At 45.4% G+C, this 20,257-nt stretch overlaps 2 protein-coding genes across 2 annotated transcripts in view; both read right to left on the bottom strand.

Moving 5' to 3' along the window:
* Positions 1-20,257, bottom strand: part of RIN1 (P-loop containing nucleoside triphosphate hydrolases superfamily protein) — a 35,315-nt gene that overhangs the window by 9,414 nt on the left and 5,644 nt on the right. Inside the window, exons 3-8 of the mRNA XM_086523224.1 lie at positions 16,876-17,007; positions 16,579-16,728; positions 16,243-16,398; positions 16,032-16,166; positions 15,568-15,633; positions 15,363-15,469 (exon numbers count right to left, since the gene is read on the bottom strand). Of these exons, the coding sequence (XP_086379350.1) occupies positions 15,363-15,469; positions 15,568-15,633; positions 16,032-16,166; positions 16,243-16,398; positions 16,579-16,728; positions 16,876-17,007 (746 nt within the window). The remainder of the gene's footprint in view (positions 1-15,362; positions 15,470-15,567; positions 15,634-16,031; positions 16,167-16,242; positions 16,399-16,578; positions 16,729-16,875; positions 17,008-20,257) is intronic.
* On the bottom strand, positions 1,669-4,315 carry LOC147447423 (uncharacterized). The gene has a single exon (XM_086523223.1). The coding sequence runs from the start codon at positions 2,983-2,985 to the stop codon at positions 1,669-1,671; it is 1,317 nt and encodes a 438-aa protein (XP_086379349.1). The 5' UTR covers positions 2,986-4,315.

Raw genomic sequence — 20,257 nt, 5'->3', positions numbered from 1 at the left:
TGCATATGTGGAACGGTAAAGATAATCATAGGTGCTACAACATTTGGATCTACACATCCAATTTCACTGGGCTCAAAAGCAAAGGCTTTACCATGTTTTGCAAGCATCTCTTGAAAGCACTTGACCTCCTCATTAGTAAGAAACCCTTCTTCGCCGATGACTACCTGCTTCAAGGTCTCTTCAGTAAATTTGTGGCCAATGTTCTTGGGATCCCTTAGCTTTGGTTGGTGTGAAGCTTTTTCGATAACCTCCTCACTCTCCCCTGGGAGTGGGGTAGCTACTAGCCTAACCTTCTTTGCAATAGTCCTGTACTTTGTATCCACCTCCACTTCAAAAGCACCACCCAATTCTTTACTTACCTCCATTAGAATGTCATACATGTCCATCGAATGCACTCGCACAAATTCAGTCCCACTTTGCAACCTACACTTCTTGATAACTTCGAGTTCTGACATCGTATCAACATAAGAAACTTCTTCAAAGACTCCTGAGATAACATCATCATGTTCAAGTACATCACATCCCTGCAAATCACTTTGAACACTTACCACATATTGCTTCTCCCACTTAGGTAGCTCCATGAACTTCCTATATGAAACTGAACCTTCAGATGTTAGTCCCAGAAACCCCGAAGAAAAAGTCTCTTCTTGCGAGAACTTCTTCTTCCCTGTACCACTATCGTCCCACTCTATAGTGGCACCCCAAGAAAATCCTGAGCAAACCTGTACTCTTTAAACTCTTTCCAAACCCTTGGCAAAGGCTGTTCTCTTAAGGTATCTTTATTCCTGACATGATCAACACAAACAGTCAAAAATTTAACCGCTCTCTTACCATCTTTACTTCGAATCCTTGCATATGCTGAACCATCATCCAAAACCTTTGTTGCCCTAGGATAAGTGGATAAGAGGAATGTTCCTGTATAAAAAAGTTATGTTCATCACAAACATCTCCAATTGTAACCTTGACATTTGCACATGCACCATATAAATCGCCAGGCTGTGTGTTGGCAGCTCGAATCCGCCAACCATGATCCATATCGATAGGCCATTTCCCTCTTTGGTACAAGCTTTTTGACATCAAATTAATTTCTGAACCATGATCCACAAGTGCTAGAATAGGCTCATCAATATCACCAATCTTAACAATTGTCTCTGTAGTGGCTCTCGCCCAATGTGTTCTGAAAAAATGACTCCTAGGTACTGCTTCCTCACCATCATCATTATTGAAGTGAACATGTCTTACCTCGGGTGTAACTTGATTGGAGATCACTGTAGACTGTAAACTTTCTTCTTCAATCTCTGACTCATAAGCATCCAGAATCGATTCTACATGCTGAATCACTTGGCTCTTGACCGGATCAGGTTCTTGCTCAATTGGTACTTGTCGCTTTCTCTTTATAATATCAATGATCTCCTCATGAAATTCACGTTTAGCAATGCCCAAGACATCGCCCAAAGTAAGTTCCACCTTGCTATTGAGAATGCGTTCCTCAAATACCTTCTTCAGATCTGTAGCCAATTCAATATCAGATTTTAACTTGTAAGAAGGCCCTTTTGGCTTACCTTGCTTTCTATCTTTTGATGCCTCTTCCATAACCACTTCAGGTGTAGGAACTGCTTTAGAACTTGCCCCTTCTTCCTTCTTGCCGCTAGTCCTCGTAGCTCGTTTTTATGAGCCCACAATGTCTTCATCTCTCTTGCGCTTCTCTTCCACCATAGCTTCATTAGCCTGAGATTTTGAAAGAAAGGCATACACAGAAAGAGAATCTACAGGATCTGACCACCCCGTAGTTTGTCGAATGTAATTCCCAGCTTGACTTAATGTGTCACGAGTTATTTTACCTTTGTCATTTGTCCTCAAAGCATATGGCCATAGATTCCCTTTAGCCTTGGTACTTTCTTCATCCTCCGCACTGCATACCTGTAATCCATAAGTTGTTGCATCAACCCTAGAGGCATTGTGCTGCATCTCCTCAACCAGCTTCTTCATACCGCCCTTCCCATAGTTAAAACGTAGACGTTCACCAGTTTCTTTAAGATGCAGCTTGCCGTCCTTCCAAAAAACTGTGTTCTTCTTGTAAGCTTCATTAAAATCATCACAATTTTTGCGTATATGATCTAAGCTATCACACCACATGCATCCTTTATGTTGTGGAGGACATTGTCTGGGTTCTGAAGACGATCCACTTGCACTCAAACCATCAAGTTTAACAACTTTCAAATTCAAAATCAACTCTTGTATACCTTTTACCAGCTCATCAAGGACTGGCTCCTCCAGCTTGGGCTTCGGCTTCTCCACTAGGTCCTCTTCGAGCGCTTCCATAGGATCAGCCACTATGACCCTCTTTTGTCGCTTTACAATCATATTAACAGCTTCTGTAACCAATTTCCAATCAGAAGTTAAGCCCAACTCACCAGATGGATCCTCGAGCAGATGTATCAAGCTCTTCTGAAGGCGCGAATCTGCTGCTTGAATAAATAGCTCGACCTTTTCCGGTTGCATTGTTTTCTGCTCAGCAGTAGATAACTGTTCAAACTTCTTTTCAAAAGCTCGTAGCAATTCTCTCGCAGATAAACCTTTCTCCTTCTGTTGTATCCATTTCATAAAACTTTGCTTGGTAACTCGTTGAGAATCTTCGAGAAAATACTCTTCTTGTAAAGCCTTCTTAAACTCTTGCCAATTTGCACCATGTGTTACCCGAATTTCTTCAATTCGAGCCCTAAGCTCAAGAGCCGCAATTAAGTGAAAACCTTCCACTGAGTCATGATCATTAACTCCATAATCCTCCATAGATTGTTCATAAACAGTACAAAATTTTGAAATATCACGACCTTCAAATCTTTGCATCTTTTCAGTTACTGTATACCTTGCTTGACGAATACGTTCACTTTGTTGGTACTGCTGTTGAGAAGCCTGTTGCTGTTGCATATAGGCTGCGAACTGCTGCATCATCTGTTGCATTGCTACTTCCTGTGGTGTCGACATCTTCTGCTACCAAGTCCAACCCCGGCTCGCTTTCACGTCGGGCTCACCAAAGATGTCGGGCATAAATTGTTCACAAGTTGAGCCGGGTCAGCACCGGGCTGCTCGCTGTGGAAAACGGTGAGAGAAAGATGCACACCTCAAGAGAATATAGCACAAAAGAACACCTTGAATTGAATTACTTAAATGAACTAAAATCTGAATACAAAAAAGTAACTTGATTGCAATAGGCAACAAGTGCTCTTCAACTCGCCGAGGCTATGAGCGGAAGTGCAAATGCCAAATCTGTATGGCCTCAATGCCCTTCAGGCCCTTGCTCTTCCCGACCACCTTCACGTGCACTCACTTTGCCCTCGAACGATCTCTTCAGGAAAATAAACTTCAAATGTCTGAATATAATTCTCTGTTGTTCCGAGAGTAATCTTAAGAACCACCTTCTGTTTACTTTTTTAAGTAAAGAAAGAACCCTTGAAGTCTTTTTTATTAAAAAAAACCCGTGTTAGCCTTCATTCTTTTCAACTGTGCTTTAACGGCCGCTTGTTGGTGGCTTCCTTCAGCTTGTCTGAGCACCTACTCTTGACACTAACTCGATGTGACCTTGATGAGCATGGCAAGCCTCCCCTTTGTAAGAGTGTGTACCACCTTTATCCAGCAAGCGGCCTTTCAAAGCCTGCTCACGACCCAGCCACCAGCTTCTCGGGTATGAGAGCCCTTGCTCCTGGCTATTCAACTCCTACAGTTGCCGACTCCAACACCTAGCTCTCAATCGATCATGCAGTTGCTGACTTCACCACTAGACGCTCTCAACTCTTGTTGCTCCTTGTGCTGGCCCAAAAGCTCCTCCCTGGCTCTTCAGTGGCACCTGTTGTCGCCAACTCCGCCCTGATCCTCGACTGGTCGCCCTCGCCCGCCAAAAGCGACCCCTCTTCTGACTCGTTGTCAGGAGTTTTTTGGAGCAAGGAATTACGCATATGTACATATCCATGCATGGTGCATCGAATAAAGGATTGCCCATTTTCTAGAGCCGGGTGGTTACGTGGGGCCCACATGTGTACAAGTAGGACAAGGTGTACATAGTGCATCGATTTTCATCGTTACCAGTACCAGTGTGTTTTTTCTACAATAATGAGGAGTTGGTAGCACGTAAAATGTCTCGAGGAAGCTATCCGCGGACCGACGACATGAGGTAAGCAGGTGCGTCAGATGGCATCTAGTGGCGTCAGGAGGGCGAATGGGGTCAATACTTGCACGCAGATGAGTACAGACACAACGTGGATGTTTTCTTGTGATAATTATGCAGAAAGGTCATCATGAGGACCATCTTTTGGGGCCACTTCACGTGGTGGCGGGATGCATTCTTGAAAAGAAATGAGTGCCAGGTGTGTGGATGATGCAAAAAGGTGACAACTATGCATTGCGAGGTCAGTTTTTGGCCTATTCGGGGTCCGTTTGAGGTCATCTAAAAGGCCAAGGGTGCCCGAGTAATAAAGCTAAGTGTGGGAACTGAAAAAACAGAGAGAAGACCATAAAAAACGTGGAGAAGAGAGGAGGAACAGCCGCAGGTGTGTTTTTGGGGTTTTCGGAGCCTGTTTTGGCCGTAAACTGCTCATCCGAGGTCGGATTTGAGGACTTTGACATTGTAGACTGGGGTTTTGGGCCGTTCCGGACGCGATGGCGCTGTCCATTTTGCCAAATTCCTCACTCTTTTTCTGTTGTTTTTCTGTGTAATCTTCTCCGGTGAGTGAAGCCTCTGCTTAACTTTGTGGTTGTATCTGGTGTATTTCTTCAATATTGTGTGAGCTATATGCCCCATTGGTGTTGGCCCAAGCTCAATTGTATCTAAACATCAGAAATTCTCCTCTTTTGAGCTGAGTTTTTTGGGTGTGTGTGTGTGTGTGTCTGTGTGGAGTGGGCAACTGGATAGTCTCTCTCCTCTCACTCCAGAGGTGTGTTCCCTGTCTCGACCAGGTGTGTTGTGTAAGAGTGTGTGTGTGTGTATCATTCCAAGAGTGTGTCGGGTCGTTATAGAGGCGCTGTGTGTGTTTTCATCCCGCTCACATCGTCAACCTGCTTTTTTTTTCTCTCTATCGCTTCCTGTCGACGGCGCCATGCTTTTCCTTTTTAAGCCTGTCAACTCCTTGATATTATTATCCAACCTTGTTTTATTAATAGCTCCATAATGTAAGTGGTCATTCACACTCACAACTCATGGCCTTGCCTTCAAACTTCTCGGCATACACCGAAACCAAGGCAATGCTAAGCACATTCTTATTGACCAAGGCACTATTATCTGTAGCATCCTCACTGTCTCCATGTTATTAGCCATCGCCTGTCAACTAAAGCATGCTAATCGTAGTTTATCACATCAAAATATTTCGAACGGATGATCCTCTAAACAAGCAGCTTTGCAATCACTTGAAGCACGCGACATCAATGATCTTTGATATAAATTTCTTCTACTACCATGTCGAGCATGTCTTTGCAATCACGATGATTCCGCCTAAGGAATGATAATATCCAAAAGTCATGTCCTGACAGAGCTTCACATTGTGGAGGCGGAGCGTCACGACAGCGGGAAGAGATCACAACAAAGATTCACACGAGTACGACCCGCCTCGGCCTACTCCGACGGAGCTTCAAGAGATGGAGCGTCGAAAATTGATTGGCGATGCAACAAAGATGATGCTCAATTTTGCGAAGGATCCAAAATTTGTAAAATATATGAGCCAGACTTCTTTTGATGAGGTGTGCACTCTGTGGCGGAAGACCACAAAACCACCCCGCAAACCCGCTCTCAAGAAACCTCCTACTCCCAGGAAGTATGCAGAGCAAGAATTAGAAGAGGTGATTGGTGCACGAATTGCTCAGCTTTTTGACGCGCAGATCAAAGCTAAAAAGCACGACAAAAAGCAGAAGAAACACGCTGACTTCTCGGGTTATTTAGGTCGTCATTCTACATTTGAATCGACAAAGAAACAAAAAAAGCGTGTTCAATTTGAAGGAGTACCCAGTTCTTCTTCTTCTGAGAGTTCTTCTAGCTCCTCTGACTCGAGCGAAGGAGACAGAAAAGGCAAAAAGCGAAGCAAAAGCAACATTTCGAAAAGGGTAAGAAAAAGGCAAAGAAGTCTAAATCTCGCCCCGTGGTTGACAGTTCTACAGAGGACTCGTCTTCAGATAGTTCGGACTCTGATGACAGCAGCTTTTACGCAAAGAAGAAGAATTTTATAAAGCCAACCAGTATGACTTTCTGGAAGATAAAAGCAAGAAAGTCCAAGAGTTTAAGGAAGGTGGGCAGTCAATTATATTTGACACGTTTTCTGGTTATAGAGATGCTTCGAAGGCTTTGTCTTTTATACCTTGGGTCTTCCTAAAGAGATCCGAGATCATTGCTTAGAACAAAAGTCAGCTTCCATTCAGGAGTTGATGAGCCATGCGAAACGGGGTTTTGCCATACACTCAGGCAGTTTGACCTACCCCACATATGAAATCATGTTGCAAAAGGCTGAACAGACTTCGACAAATGAAAGTAGAAAGAGGAAGAAAAGGATAAGAAAGAGAAGGATGCACGACCCAAACTCACTCCTCAAGAGAGGGCTCGCTACATCAAGGAGGGGAAGTGCTTTGGATGCAGGGAAACTGGGCATATCTCCACGAAGTGCCCTAACAAGGCACAGAAAGAATAGAACGACAAGGATGACGAAAGGCCTGAGAGATCAAGAGCAGCTGAGAAACGTGGCAGAAAAGGCAAGATGAAAACGTGACAAGTTCCAGATTCCATGGGTACCGATCCCAGCACGATGGACGAGAGTACAGAACTTTGCCGAGCTTGGGGCAAAGTGAGAGACCAAGAAGCCCTGATCTTCTTTGATGGAGGAGCCAAGGCCGACTTCATTTCACAGGAATTGGCAGCGCGGCTCGAGATCACTCCCGATCGGATGGGACCACTTCCAGAGGCAGTTCTAGCGGCACTCGGCAGGGACGTAGCCATTGGAAAACTTCGGTTGCATTGTCAGGGGTATTTGGGGCATGAGGACTTTTACATAATGCCTTTGGAAGGTTGTGATGTTCTCTTAGGAATTCGCTGGCACCACAAGAACAACACCGTGATCGACTATCGGACGAGGAAAGCGACTTTGACCACAGAGAAAGGCAGAACCATTGTAGTTGATATAAAACTTAAGGGCGAGTCTGTCCCTATTGTATCGGCTTCGGCCATCTCAAAATTAATGAAATCCAATCTGTTTGTTTACTCAATCTTTATAAAAGAGTTGAGTGACGAGGATAGGACAAATATGTCTGGACTTAATAAAGAACGCTCCACTCTCATGCCGATTGCTTCTTAGAGGGCCTGCCAAGCGAGTTACCACCCGCTCATCCTGAAGATCATACCATTGATCTGATACCTGGAAGCACACCACTGAACCGACCACCTTACCGTGTGAGCCGAGCGAGCCCAGAACGAAGAGATTATGAACCAAGTGAAAGACCTCTTAAAAAAGGGTCTTGTCTAGCCTAGTACTCCCCCCCGTATTGCTCTCCAGTGTTGTTGGTTTTGAAGAAAGACGGATTTTGGAGAATGTGCATCGATTATAGAGCTCTCAACAAAATCACCATCAAGAACAGATTTCCGATTCCTAGAATCGATGATATACTTGACCGACTAAAGGGATCCTCGCGCTTTAGCAGGATCGACTTGAAAAGTGGATATCATCAGATCCGAATCGTGCCGGGAGACGTCTACAAGACAGCCTTTCGAACGACTTTTGGGTTATTTGAGTTTTTGGTGATGCCTTTTGACTTAACCAATGCTCCTGCGACATTTAACCGGATGATAGACAGGATTTTTCAAGAGTACAGACTATTCGTTGGCACTTTCTTTGACGATATCATTGTTTTCTCCAAGGATGAGGCAGAGCATAGAGATCATCTGCTTCAAGTCTTTCAGGCATTACGAGACCACAAGTTGGTGATTAATGCGAAGAAAAGTGAATTTTTCCTACCAGAAATACACTTTTTGGGACACATTGTCTCGGCAGCAAGAGTGCAAATGGATCCGGCCAAGATAGAGACTATCTATGATTGGCCCGATTTGAAGAACGTCCATGAAGTTAGAAGCTTCTTGGGATTGTGTTCGTACTACAGGCGCTTTATTAGAAAGTTTGCACAGAAAGGAGTCCCTTTCTCGTGGGGACCCACAGAGGTGACTGCCATTCAGACATTGAAAGAGAAATTGACTACAGGACCAGTTTTGACTTTGTAGTACTTGCAAAAGTCATTTGAAGTATACTGTGATGCTTGTGGTCGTAGTCTAGGTGCGGCCTTAATGCAAGAAGGCCGTGTCATTGCTTACGATAGCCGATTGTTCTCAAGGCCGGAATTGACAGCATAGATTTATGAGAAAAGAGCCTTTGGCGGTTATCCATGCTCTTACTCAGTGGCGGCACTACCTACTCGGAGCGGATTTTACTGTCTTTACAGACCATCAGAGTTTACGCTACTTCTTGTTACAGAAGAAGCTATCGAAAAAGGAGATGCTGTGGGTGAACATCTTGTCACAGTTTCACTTCCAGATTGTCCATGTGCAGGGACATAAGAATTTGGTCCGCGATACATCATAAGAGCTTCGAGGATATAGTCGACCAGTATGCCACAGATACGGATTTTGCAAACGTTTTCACACGGATACGGGATGGGGAGGCAGTGGCGGGATATTCCATTCGGGATGGCTACTTGATAAGGAAACCACGTTGTGCGTTACACAACCGTTAAGAAAAAAATATGATCGAATGCCATTGTCCACCTTTTACGGGTCACCGCGGCATTGCTACCACCTTGAAAGGGGTAGAGAGATACTTCTTTTGGCCGAGACTCAAGAAGGATGTGGACGAGTTTGTGCGTAGTTGCTTGGTATGCCAGAAGGTCAAGTTTGACAGGGATAAAGCACAGGGATTGTTACAGCCTTTGCCCATACCCACCCGCCCCTGGGAAAGTATTGCAATGGATTTCATTTTTGACCTCCCGAGAACACAGAGTAGTCATGATGGTATCTGGACTGTTATTGACAGATTTAGCACGCAGGCTCATTTCATTCCAGTGAAGAAAACAGTCAAGCCGGATCACTTAGCCAAACTGTTTGTGGCCCAGATTTTCAGATTACATGGCATGCCTGAGACGATTGTCTCCGAGAGGGACCCCAGATTTACGAGTTTGTTTTGGAAGGCAATTTGGGAGAACATTGGCACGCGGTTGCAGTTCTCGTCATCTTTCCACCCGCAGACTGACGGGCAATCTGAGATTGCGAATTCAGTGGTTTTAGATTTATTGAAGTCTCATATCTCGGATTAGAAGACTCAATGGGAAAAGTATCTACCTTTGGTGGAATTTGCCTACAACAACACGATACACTCTTCGACGGGGAAGGCGCCATTTGAGATTACTGAAGGTCATCCGAAGGTTCCACCCTTCCTAAGCAAGAAAGATAAGATTTTTGAAGCTGATATGAGTATAACCGCGACTTAGACACGGCTTTTGCCAAGGTCCGTGAGGCTTTGCAGAAATCTCAGGAAACACAAAAAAAGGCAGCAGATCGCCATCGTCGCAAGGTGGTTCTTGGTTAAATTCAAGAACTATCCTGCATTGGATGCGAAGTGGATGGAGGAGGAGGACCTAGCAGATACTCCTCAGATTGTGAAACTTTACCTTGAAGCTTTTGGTTTAGCATAGTCTACTACAAATGGAAACCCGAAATCAGCTTGGCCGGACATCTGGTGCAGTGAGTTGCACAAGGGGAGTTTTGGCTGCTTCTTGGTCCACTCTCACGAGCCCGGCACTTCAGTTTGAGCTATCCTCCACCAGCAGGATGATAGTGATGCAAGGGGGTCGACCTACACTCCAGCCTGCTACAGAGCTTACTCCACAGGAGTGGTGCAAGAGAGAGAGGAGTGTTGGGAGCTCATCAGCGGCCTGACACTCTGGTTCATCTGGCGTGCCCGCTGCTTCCGTATCTTCAAGGCTCGCCCTGCAGAGACTGTTCGGGATCTTTGGCTAGAGCTGATCCATACTCTAAGAGGACAGTTCGAGAGACTCCAGGGCACCTCCGACCGCATGCGGGAGCGCAGAGAGGCTTTCCTTCGACTCTGGCGTCCTGGGCCTTTTTTCACCATGGTCCGGGGTGTGCTGAGATGGCACTACAGTCCACCTGTGCGGCTTTTCATCTCTTGATTTAGCCTCATTGTACATATGCTGTTTTTTCTTTGGGAGAGTCTCCCCATCATGATTGTTGTAGCCCTCTCTTGTAGAGGTGGTTGTATCCCTATGGACAGTTTCATTAACTAATAGAAGGATCTTTTTCTCGAAAAAAAAAAGAGTACCCGCATGCATTGCAAACCCTTGCTTTGCATGTCCCATCAGTTGTTGCATGGACTTGGACTTCTGCAGCATAATCTAGTATTTCTTTAGGTAGACCACAGCAAAATCGCTCTATTTGCTCCTTGAACGTAATGTTCTTGAAAGAAGAGGCCGGTAAGAAAGTGTCCCAAAATTTCTGACAGTAAGTATCTAAGGTGTCTTCCTTGGTCATCCTCAGATAAATCCAAGCAGTAACCACATCATGTTCGTATACTTGAGTGAGCCATGAGGAAGTAAATACTCTTTTGGATTAAAGCCACTTTGTTGGTGCTCCCTCCGTAGAAGAAGGGTAGACCACCAAGTCTATGTGTTCCCCTTGAAGTAGCATGCCGCCCTCCGAACTTTGGAGTGCTCTAAATAGCATCCTCCAGAGAACGCAATATCAAACTGTTGAATAAAAGCAAGGGCTATGTGAGTATCCTTGAAGTCAGAAAAAGTATCAAACTTTATTGCTTGCCTACCCTCCTTAAAATCTTTAGGTTTCTTACTCCTGTCCTCGAGGAAATCATACCGGTTGGCTCTGTAAAAATGCTTCATCGGCTCATCTGACTCTAAATTGGCCGAGGAAGAGGAATCCTCGTATGAACCACTGAAATACTTCTAAGATCTTCTGTGGGACCAACTCTTCTTTGCCTTCTTCTTGCCTCTGCTATGTCTCTCGATCTTTCTCCTCTTCTTGCCCTTTCTTCCCTCATCGTTGGACTTGGAGGTCACGGAACTGTCAACTATCAGAAGAGGATGAGGACGAACTAGATTCATCCTCAAATCTAACTCGTTTCTTTGCCTTCTTGGCGTTTTCAAAAGTAGATCTCTGACCCAAGTAGCCTAGATAGTCTGCTGCTCAACCCTTCCTTCCAAGCAACTTCTTGGTCTTTATGAGTCTGCTGACTCGTCGTTCTACTGCTTCTTCAAACTCATTCTCTGAATACACCTTCTAAGCAAGAGTCCTAGGTGTAATCGACTTCTTCAATGCTGACTTCAGAGCGCCATTTGGAATGCATCTCGTCAAGCGGATACTTTGCCAAAAATTTCGCATATAGTGGATCTTTAGAGTGCCGAAGCATTGAATGGGCACACGCGTCAACCTGTTGTTGACGTTGCATCCCCATCCTTTCATACTCTGTAGGAGGAGATGGCCAGTACTGCTCCAAATCTTCAGAAGATGAACAATGTCCATTGAAATCTTCATAGTTCTCGCTCAGGCTGCAATGGTCGGACGCCACAGTTTCTTCTTGGCGGGATTCGTCGACTGAATCCATGGTGTTGTGAGTAAAGAGATCGGATCCTTCATAGAAGAAGAATCGACTAAGCTCTAATACCATTGTAACGGACTTGCACACTCCAAGTCGAGAATCTACCACAACACGTGAGAAAACTGAAAGAACCGAACAAAATTGAGAGAGAGACGACAAGGCACAGCGAAGTTCCGCGCTCAGAGAGATTGGTCCCAAAGACTGACGCCCCTTTCGGTATTTCTTTATTATTAATGCTTCACAAAGTACGTGTCCAAGGGTCTCAGCAGTGCCACACGTAGACGTGTTCGCTCCGCTAAAAGCGATCCAAAACAAAGAATTACAGCCTGGTGTGTTTTTCTGCAAGTTTAGGGTTTTGCACCTAAACTACAAGGAAACATGAGGGGACCTTGGGAAAGCCTTGGGATGTGCGTACACGGTTTTGGGCACCCAACAGTGGAAAAAAAGAGAATTACAGCACACTGAAATTCTGTTACAGCTCGCCAAAAAGCTTCCAAATTGCGAGGGAATCCATCCCAGACAGGTACTTTTGACCTACAAGGGATTTGGCGTCATTATGCTGCCGAAATTGGGTAAAAAACCTGCAATTTCAGCCCTCGCGAGGTTTGGACAACTTGGAGACTTTGATCTAAGTGATTGGATCGTCTATTTTCAGAATAAAGAAATACCGCAAGAGGCACCAATCTTTGGGGCCTACAGGGTGTCGGTCTCGTGTGCGCAGTGACATTCTAGTCGCTGTACGCATCTGCGTTCTCTTTTCTTCCGAGTGCTCTGTGTAAAGTTAACAGGTAATTGAATTAGTACCGCCCTCTACGGTGTATATGCCGGTTATATATGGACTGCCCTGCACATTCGCCGCAAACTGTGCAGGCTCTGCAGTGCTCTCACAAGGGCTCTAAGCAAGAGATGGCTTATGAGAGAGAGAAAGAGCTGAACTGAGCGTGGACAAAGAGAGAGAGAGAGAGAGAGAGAGAGAGGGCTGAACTGAGTACTGAGAGGGAGAGCTCACTGCGTGCCTGCAAATTGCTACAAAGCCTCCCATATAGGTAGTGCTAGTTCTGATATATGGCTGCTGCTGTTTTCTTGCACTAGGATTGGGTTTGTTTAAAAATTTATTCAATCTCGCCGCGTTCAAAGTGGCCTAGTTGCTTATTTTTAAAGGTTTGAACCTTTTACTTGAAAACGGGCGTTAAATCTCGGTTTTCTCACCAATCTGGAGCATTAATAACTCGGCTGATTTCATGTCTCTTCCGACTCAATCTGCCGGCTCCCGCCGCGTCGTATTTTCATTGTGTCCGGTCGGCCACTTCTTCGACGGCGGCCACCGCAAAAACTATTAATTTATAACTTTTCTAAGTGAACTGGGGACACCATCATCGTATTAATGTGCTTGTTCTGAACTATTCTGCATTGCATCTAGCTACTTTTCTACTTATCATACTATCCGGACACAGATAAATTTCTAGATGGCACATTGCACTAGAAAAAACATTTATCGGTACAAATAAATTCATAAATTCACTGTGTGCACAAATATCTTTTTCATTTAAATGTAGCCGTAGCTAAAAATATTACACTCTCCATAATCTTGCGCGATAGATAGAGGTTGTGAAAGCATATACCCTTCCAAATTCAAAGACTTCTCCATTAACAATACATGAACCACCACCTACCATCTAGGTCATTGAAAGCAAGAGTTGGTCGTAATTCATGCCAAACATTTGCTTGCATAAGCTATCCAATATCCCGCAAAATAAGATGTCTGACCGGCAAAATGATGTTGATTATGCTCTTGAAGAACTACCACATCTGCCTTACATGTATGTACATACTGCCAGGTTAGCCTCCACTTATCGGGATTGCATAACACACGTACATTATATGAAATGCACCTCAAAAAACTATGCACACTATGTGGTATGTACAAAGGACAAAGAAACAAGAGACAGCACATAAGCACATCTTCATCCGCTTAAGAAGCAATTGTAGGTATGCCATGACATGGGTTAGAAGACATGGCTTGTAGGGCACCCCGCAAGGAAGTTAATTCACTTGTAACCGCTTCGTTATACGAACGCACCACGTTATCCCATGCCTCCGCCAGAGACATTGTCATTATAGGGAAGCTTCGTTTGAGATGCAGTCTTCGGCAGGGGCACATAATTACAGGAAGCAGCTGAACTTTAACTCTCTTTGTGGGAACGATATAGGCATCCTTCAATGTGTTCTTGTCTTTGCCTTTTCACGTTTCTTTTTCTTTTTCTTTTAATACTGTAGAATGGGGTGTGTTGTGGACATCAATGCTTGCTTCCCTTTCCCTTTATCCACAAAAGAAGGTGTTGCGAAAGTCGAAGTGCCATTCTGACTGAGTTCCTCGGGGGGGACTTTGGGGGAGGGAAAGGTTGTGGAGGTGGTATAGCTGGAGGAGGCATGTGCAGGGGAAATCCACCACCTCCATTCATATCGGGCATTTATGTTCAATGAGACTCTAATAATCCTTGGTAAGAGCCCATGGCAACACAAGTGTCATTTGTGTGCTAAAGAACAACGGTGACATTTCAAGCAAGGTGTTTCTAGCCTCACTGTCTACCAACAAGACCTCATAGAATCCTCGGGCCCCGAAATAAACTCCTCGAACCACTTGACGCTTAAGCAAAAAATCCACTCATTGGCCACATCCTCTGTCGTAGGTATTTTGCCAAGAAAGAAGATTATAACTGCATTTAGCGCATATTGGGCGATAGGATCCATCGGTTGTTGAACCGGAATGAGGACTCCTTTCTCAGGTTCCGGACCCGGACCCTCTCAGGCCCTACAAGCATCCTCAAAATCCTCATGCAAGCAAAGCATAAAGAGGGGATAGCATGAAGAGTCCATTGCTTTGCGTCGCTTGTAGATGCAAGGGTTATCCGTCATGTAACTGCAAACCCCTATGCAGTAAACACTCTCCAATCTAGTGGTACACACACATACACCAAGGCAACACACTAGCAAAGAGCAAAGAATGTACATAGCAGAGCTAGGCGACGTAAACTAGCTGAAACCCAGCGATCAAACACACACATGCGCGCGCAGAACTGCGAGTGGCTGCTGATTGCTGAACACTGTTGACGAGGACAACAGCAGGTGCAGCGGGGAGAACTCCGGAGAAGGTTTGCAAGCGCAGGCAGCACTCAGCCGCGAGCGTGCAGGGGCAGACGATCGTGCGATTGCAAGGGCAGAAGTTCGCTCGCTCCACACACACACAAAACACTAGCATACACAATCTCTCCAGCAAAGACCGAGAAGAGAATTGGGGGCAGCTATACTTCCAAAAACTTTAAACCTAAGAGAGGCTACAAGTTACAACACCTTCATCATAATTAATACCTACCGAACTAAAAAGGACCCCCACCAAAACACACACACACACAAAACACAAGCATACACAATCTCTCCAGCAAAGACGGAGGAGAGAAAGGAGAGGGGGATTGGTTCATAAACACTGAACCCAAGAGGGTCTACAGGTTACAACACCTTCACCACAATTAATACCTACTGAACCTAAAAGGACCCCTACCAAAAAAAAAGGTAGCAAACAAAAAGGAGATGATGCTTTTCCTGTGTGCGTGTGTGTGTTGGGGGGGGGGGGGGGGGGGGCGCAACTAACCATAGAGAACGCTCATCAGGAATCAGAAGATGTCCAAATTACTCTACCGAGTATTATTACCACTTGCTTACCTGATAGTACATATCCCCCTATTTGTCGCAAAAATCACAATTGGAGAAAGTGAGCTTTCTAATGCCCGATTCAGATATGTGAAACACTCCATATCAAGCATATGTACCTGCATTGAAAGAGGATTTCAAAGAAAAACCTGGATCTTGAATGCATTGTGTGAAAACATGCAAAAACTAAGATACCAATTCGCACTTTCTAGAGCACCTCATCAATAAATAAAACTCCAGGTACCAGTTCTGCCACTCCTTGATTAATGTAACGATTGACAACCTGAAAGGGTGTAAAAACATTCCTCAACCAGTTGCCTGAGGTGCTTTGAAGAGCAATGTAGTTTTTGGAAGGGCAACAAAACAGAATATGGTTGGGAAATAATAAGAACCAGTGCACCATGAGAATATAAAAAGCATGACTGAAGAATACTCAAGGGCTGCTTAAGTTTCAGAAAGCCTACAATTTTAACATTCCCATGGCCCAGCTGCATTAGCAAGAAAATCAAACATTGTACAAAAGCAGTATGGCTCAGTAAACTCGATATATGCACCCTGCAGTTTATAAATAACGTGAGGGAAAGCCAATCTAGCAGTCTTCAGTCTACATCAATTAATGACCCCAAGCATTTGCTTCCTGTAAGAAGATGAAAGGAGTGCATATAATGAATTAACCAGAACCTTGTTAATCTCTTGTCGAAGCCGTTCCGTTATTTCAGTTTTCCGTGGTTTCATCATTTGACCCATTAAAGACAAGATATCTTGTCCTCCCTGCGGCCGGGCATTAGCAGCATCCAGATCATGCAAAGTGACATCCTGTAAAGACCTTAAAGCTGTAAAACCATGCTTGAAGTAGAGGCCTGCATGAGTATGAATTAGCATTACTCAGTACCTGTACGATTTCTTTCTTCTTGTGTACATCTCCCTTTGGAAGCGGGACATACTCCTCTGCCTCCAAATCAAACTCTGTGGCAAAGGCGTCACTTCGACCAACCCTCTTTACAGCACCACTATTAGCTTCAATGTAGATCACATCTCCTACTGTCACCTGTATAGAGACATCTATAAATCCACGTAAGAGCCATTTTCTTTTTATTAATCACAAGGTTCTAAAACCCACAAATGAGTTATATGTTCACAAACACCAACCATTTCCTCCAGTCAATCCGAAGCGTTTATGATACAAACAAACAAAAAAAAAGGTGATGGCTGAGTAGCAGAGACATGCCTTCTCCTTGATCAAAGCATCATAAATAGTCGGGTCAAGCTTTAGCTGCTTTGTACCCTTCACAGTTTTCATCCCAATGATGACATGACTGATTGTCTTTCCATAGCCACCTGTTGCGTTCTCTGTCTCTTCTGGTGTCAACTCTGTAACCTGTAAGAACACAAAGAAGAGTATGTTTATAAAGAATTGCATCCTTGTAATTGCTCAAACACCACTGGAAAAATAACCTTGAAATTTAGAAACTATTTAATTGCAACCTTAAAGGGTAAGGGAAGGATTATAGGGGTGAGAAATTACTTCACCCTCATAGACTTCTTTATTCTCCTTGATGCGGAGACCAATTGCACGTCGGAAATTCTCCATTAACACTTCAGTCTTCTTTACCTCTGAGGAATAAACTTCTGAGCCCACCATAGGACAAAAAGGTACCTACGATTAAACAATCTCTCTCTCTCTCTCTCTCTCTCTCTCTCTCTCTCTCTCTCTCTCTCTCTTTTTAACCTTTAAAGCTTTTAAACCTTTCAACCCCATTAACCTTTTAACTTTTTAAGCTTTTAATCTTTTAATGTACTAACTTTTTAACTCTATCGTACTGCCTCTCTCTCTCTCTCTCTCTCTCTCTCTCTCTCTCTCTCTCTCTCTCTCTCTCTCTCTCTCGTCCCCGCCCCCACCACTTTTTAACTTTTGGGCCCCATAGGTCATTATGGCCTTTTGAGGACTTTAGTATAACATTTCATTTCATTTCTACACCCCCCCTCCCCCCCCTCTCCTTCACTTTTGTTTTCAAGGCGCGCGCGCACACACACACACAGCTGAACATATTGAGGGCACCGGGCCACACTGCCTCGCGCTCCGCCGCTCGTCGCGATCGCCGCCAGTGTGGGTGCACACGTACATCCAGTGCCACGCCCGCTGCTAGAGTGGGTGCACACGCGCATCTAACCCCCTTGCGGACGGTGATCAAACATGAGGAAGACGAACGAAAAAGCCGACCCCCTAGAGGATGCCATTCGAAAATGCAAAGAGGAAATGACGGAGACCATCACCAAGATGAACCGCAATCTATGGGGCACAATAAACATTCTCGAAGGACGTGTGCTGATCCAAGAGAGCAAGATAAGCACGCTGGAAGACCGAGTGACGACCCAAGAAGAAGAGATCACGTCACTCAAGAAAGAACTCGCCGAAGCCCGATCAAGAAATACACTGGAAGAGGGCGAACTACAACCCTCAGTAATTGAAGAAATCAACACGATCAAGGAACAAGTACGGGCCATCAAAGAGGGAGAAGAACAGCACAAAGAAATGACGACTTCTTGAGTGGATGTTCTTACCAAAACCCAACAGAAGGCAAACGAAGCCGAGAAATGGATCAAGGTGGCCAAGAAAGGAAAAGACAAGGAGATAATGCCCAGGTCCACACCCAACAACATCATTAACCAGACACTAGAGGAGGAGCAGAGAAGAAGGGTGCGCGCTTTACATGTGAGAATTTGCGGTCTTACAGACAAAGGCAATGTGGACGAAGAAGTAAAAGAACTCACAGCCTTGATGGGGATTCATGAGCGGACACACACAAGGGCATGGAGAGTGGGCAACATAAAGAAAAATGGAGGCAATGGAGAAACCTCAAAAGAAAGAGCACTCATCCTCCGTTTTCCCTCCATGGAATCAAAGAAGTCATTCTTGAAGAAAAGACCAACTCTTAAAGAGACTGGCATCTTTCTTGGGGACGATCTCACCCTCTCGCAGATCGCTCATATGCAGGAAGTAATGCCGGAGATTAGAGCGGCAAGGGGAAAAGGCAAGATCGCTTTTTACCGAGACGGAAAAGTGGTAATACTTGAGCGACGCTCCACATGACGGTGCGAAACTTATGGGACCACACTCAAAGTAGCTGCCTGGAACTGCAATGGATCTATGCGTCTTGATGTGGGTGCTTTTGAGGATAGCTTTACTGGAAGAGACATCATCTTCTACTCTGAGACACACCAGGCCCCTGGGCAATCCATGCCTCACATCAGTGGATATAGGTGGGAGATAGCCTACAGACAGGAGACACGCTCAGAGCACAGAGGGCGGGGCTCGGGAGGAGTGGCAGTGTTATTTAGAGAGGATCTGCAGCCACTGATACATATAGCCCGCAGGGACGAGCAGGCTAGGTACATGTGGGTGAGACTGAAAGCAGAGACAGGCAGATACCTCTATCTAGCTATTTGTTACTTTCCCCCGAGTACATCAGTGTATGCACCACCCAAAGGGCAGTCCCCTTTCTCTATTTTGGATGATGACATATGGAAGTTCTCTAGGGACGGTGACATTATCATCCTCGGGTACTTCAATGCTAGGACTGCCCATCACCAGGCAGTGTTTTATGATACTTCAGAGGAGATGCTAAGAGAGATAGATGTGGCAAAGACGGGCCTTTCCAGACTATCACACGATATGGAATATATTGAGTATGGGTGACACCTGATAGACATGGGGACTGCACATGGATTGGCCATCTTGAACGGCCTACAGAGATTTCCTGCTGCGAGAGGCTTTACTTGCTTCCCACACAGACATGGAGCCAGCACGGTGGACTATGTCATGGCACAACCGAATCTCATCTCTAGTATCGAGGATCTCACAGTTGGGCCCAGACCGATCGGAGTGGCGGTGGATCATGCTCTGGTGTCAATGACCATCTCCTTCCATTTCAGTGCAGCACACAGGCCACGAGTAGCAGTCCCTACTCGCTACACATTCACAAGGGAGACGAACTCTGTATACATGGACGGAATCTACAGACGGCTATGCACTGAGGACCCGGGACGACCTCTGGAGGAGCTAACTAATATACTGACACAGACACTACATGAGGCAGCAGCTGAAGCATACCCACACACCCAGCTTGAGCAGAGCCGCCGATTTGGGAGCATGCCTCAGAACAGCTGGTACGATGAGGAGTGCCGCCAGACTAGAGCCAGACTTCAGAGGGAGGTGCTGATGGGGGACGTCACTTATAGACAGTCACAGATGGACTTCCGACGCTTGGTGCGGCGGAAGAAGAGGGCTTTTTTGGCTAGACTCGAGCAGGATCTATATCAACTATTCTTGAGTCAAGACTCGCGTGAGGCGTGGCAGCTCTTTCATGAGCAGTCCCCCCCCCCCCCCCCCCTGCTATTTCCTCCACAGAGACCTAGGGTCAGTACGCATCATCTTTGTACACAGTACCTGGACAGCCGCCCCTCCCCAACCCCCCCGACCCATGCCCACATACATGTGTCTTTTTGACAGGATGAAGACTGGGAGAGCATATGATCATGAGGGCCTAGTAGCTGAGCATTTCATGCATGCCAAAGACCTACTAGCAGAGCTTCTAGCAGTTATGTTTAACCGTGCCATGTGTGAGGGCCTATCGGACACTTGGAGCCTATCTACAATCGTACCTATCTTCAAATCAGGAGACCCCATGGAGCCTGGGAATTATCGCACTATTATGATTGGGCACACACTAGCACGGTTGTATGCATCCATTCTTGAGCAATAGCTGAGTAGATGGGCAGAGAGGGAAGGAATACGTGCAATTGGGCAGGCAAGATTCAGGAGAGGCTTCTCTACTCTTGACCATATCCTAACACTCAGGGCCATCATCGAGGAAGGCAGATCTCATGGGAGACGGATCTATTGTAGC

This window comes from Adiantum capillus-veneris, chromosome 11 (genome assembly GCF_014529385.1).
Source record: "Adiantum capillus-veneris isolate H3 chromosome 11, ASM1452938v2, whole genome shotgun sequence".
In the NCBI taxonomy this organism is placed as follows: domain Eukaryota; kingdom Viridiplantae; phylum Streptophyta; class Polypodiopsida; order Polypodiales; family Pteridaceae; genus Adiantum; species Adiantum capillus-veneris.
The sequence above is the reverse complement of the archived record's forward strand: the minus strand, read 5'-3'. Positions and strand labels throughout refer to the sequence as shown.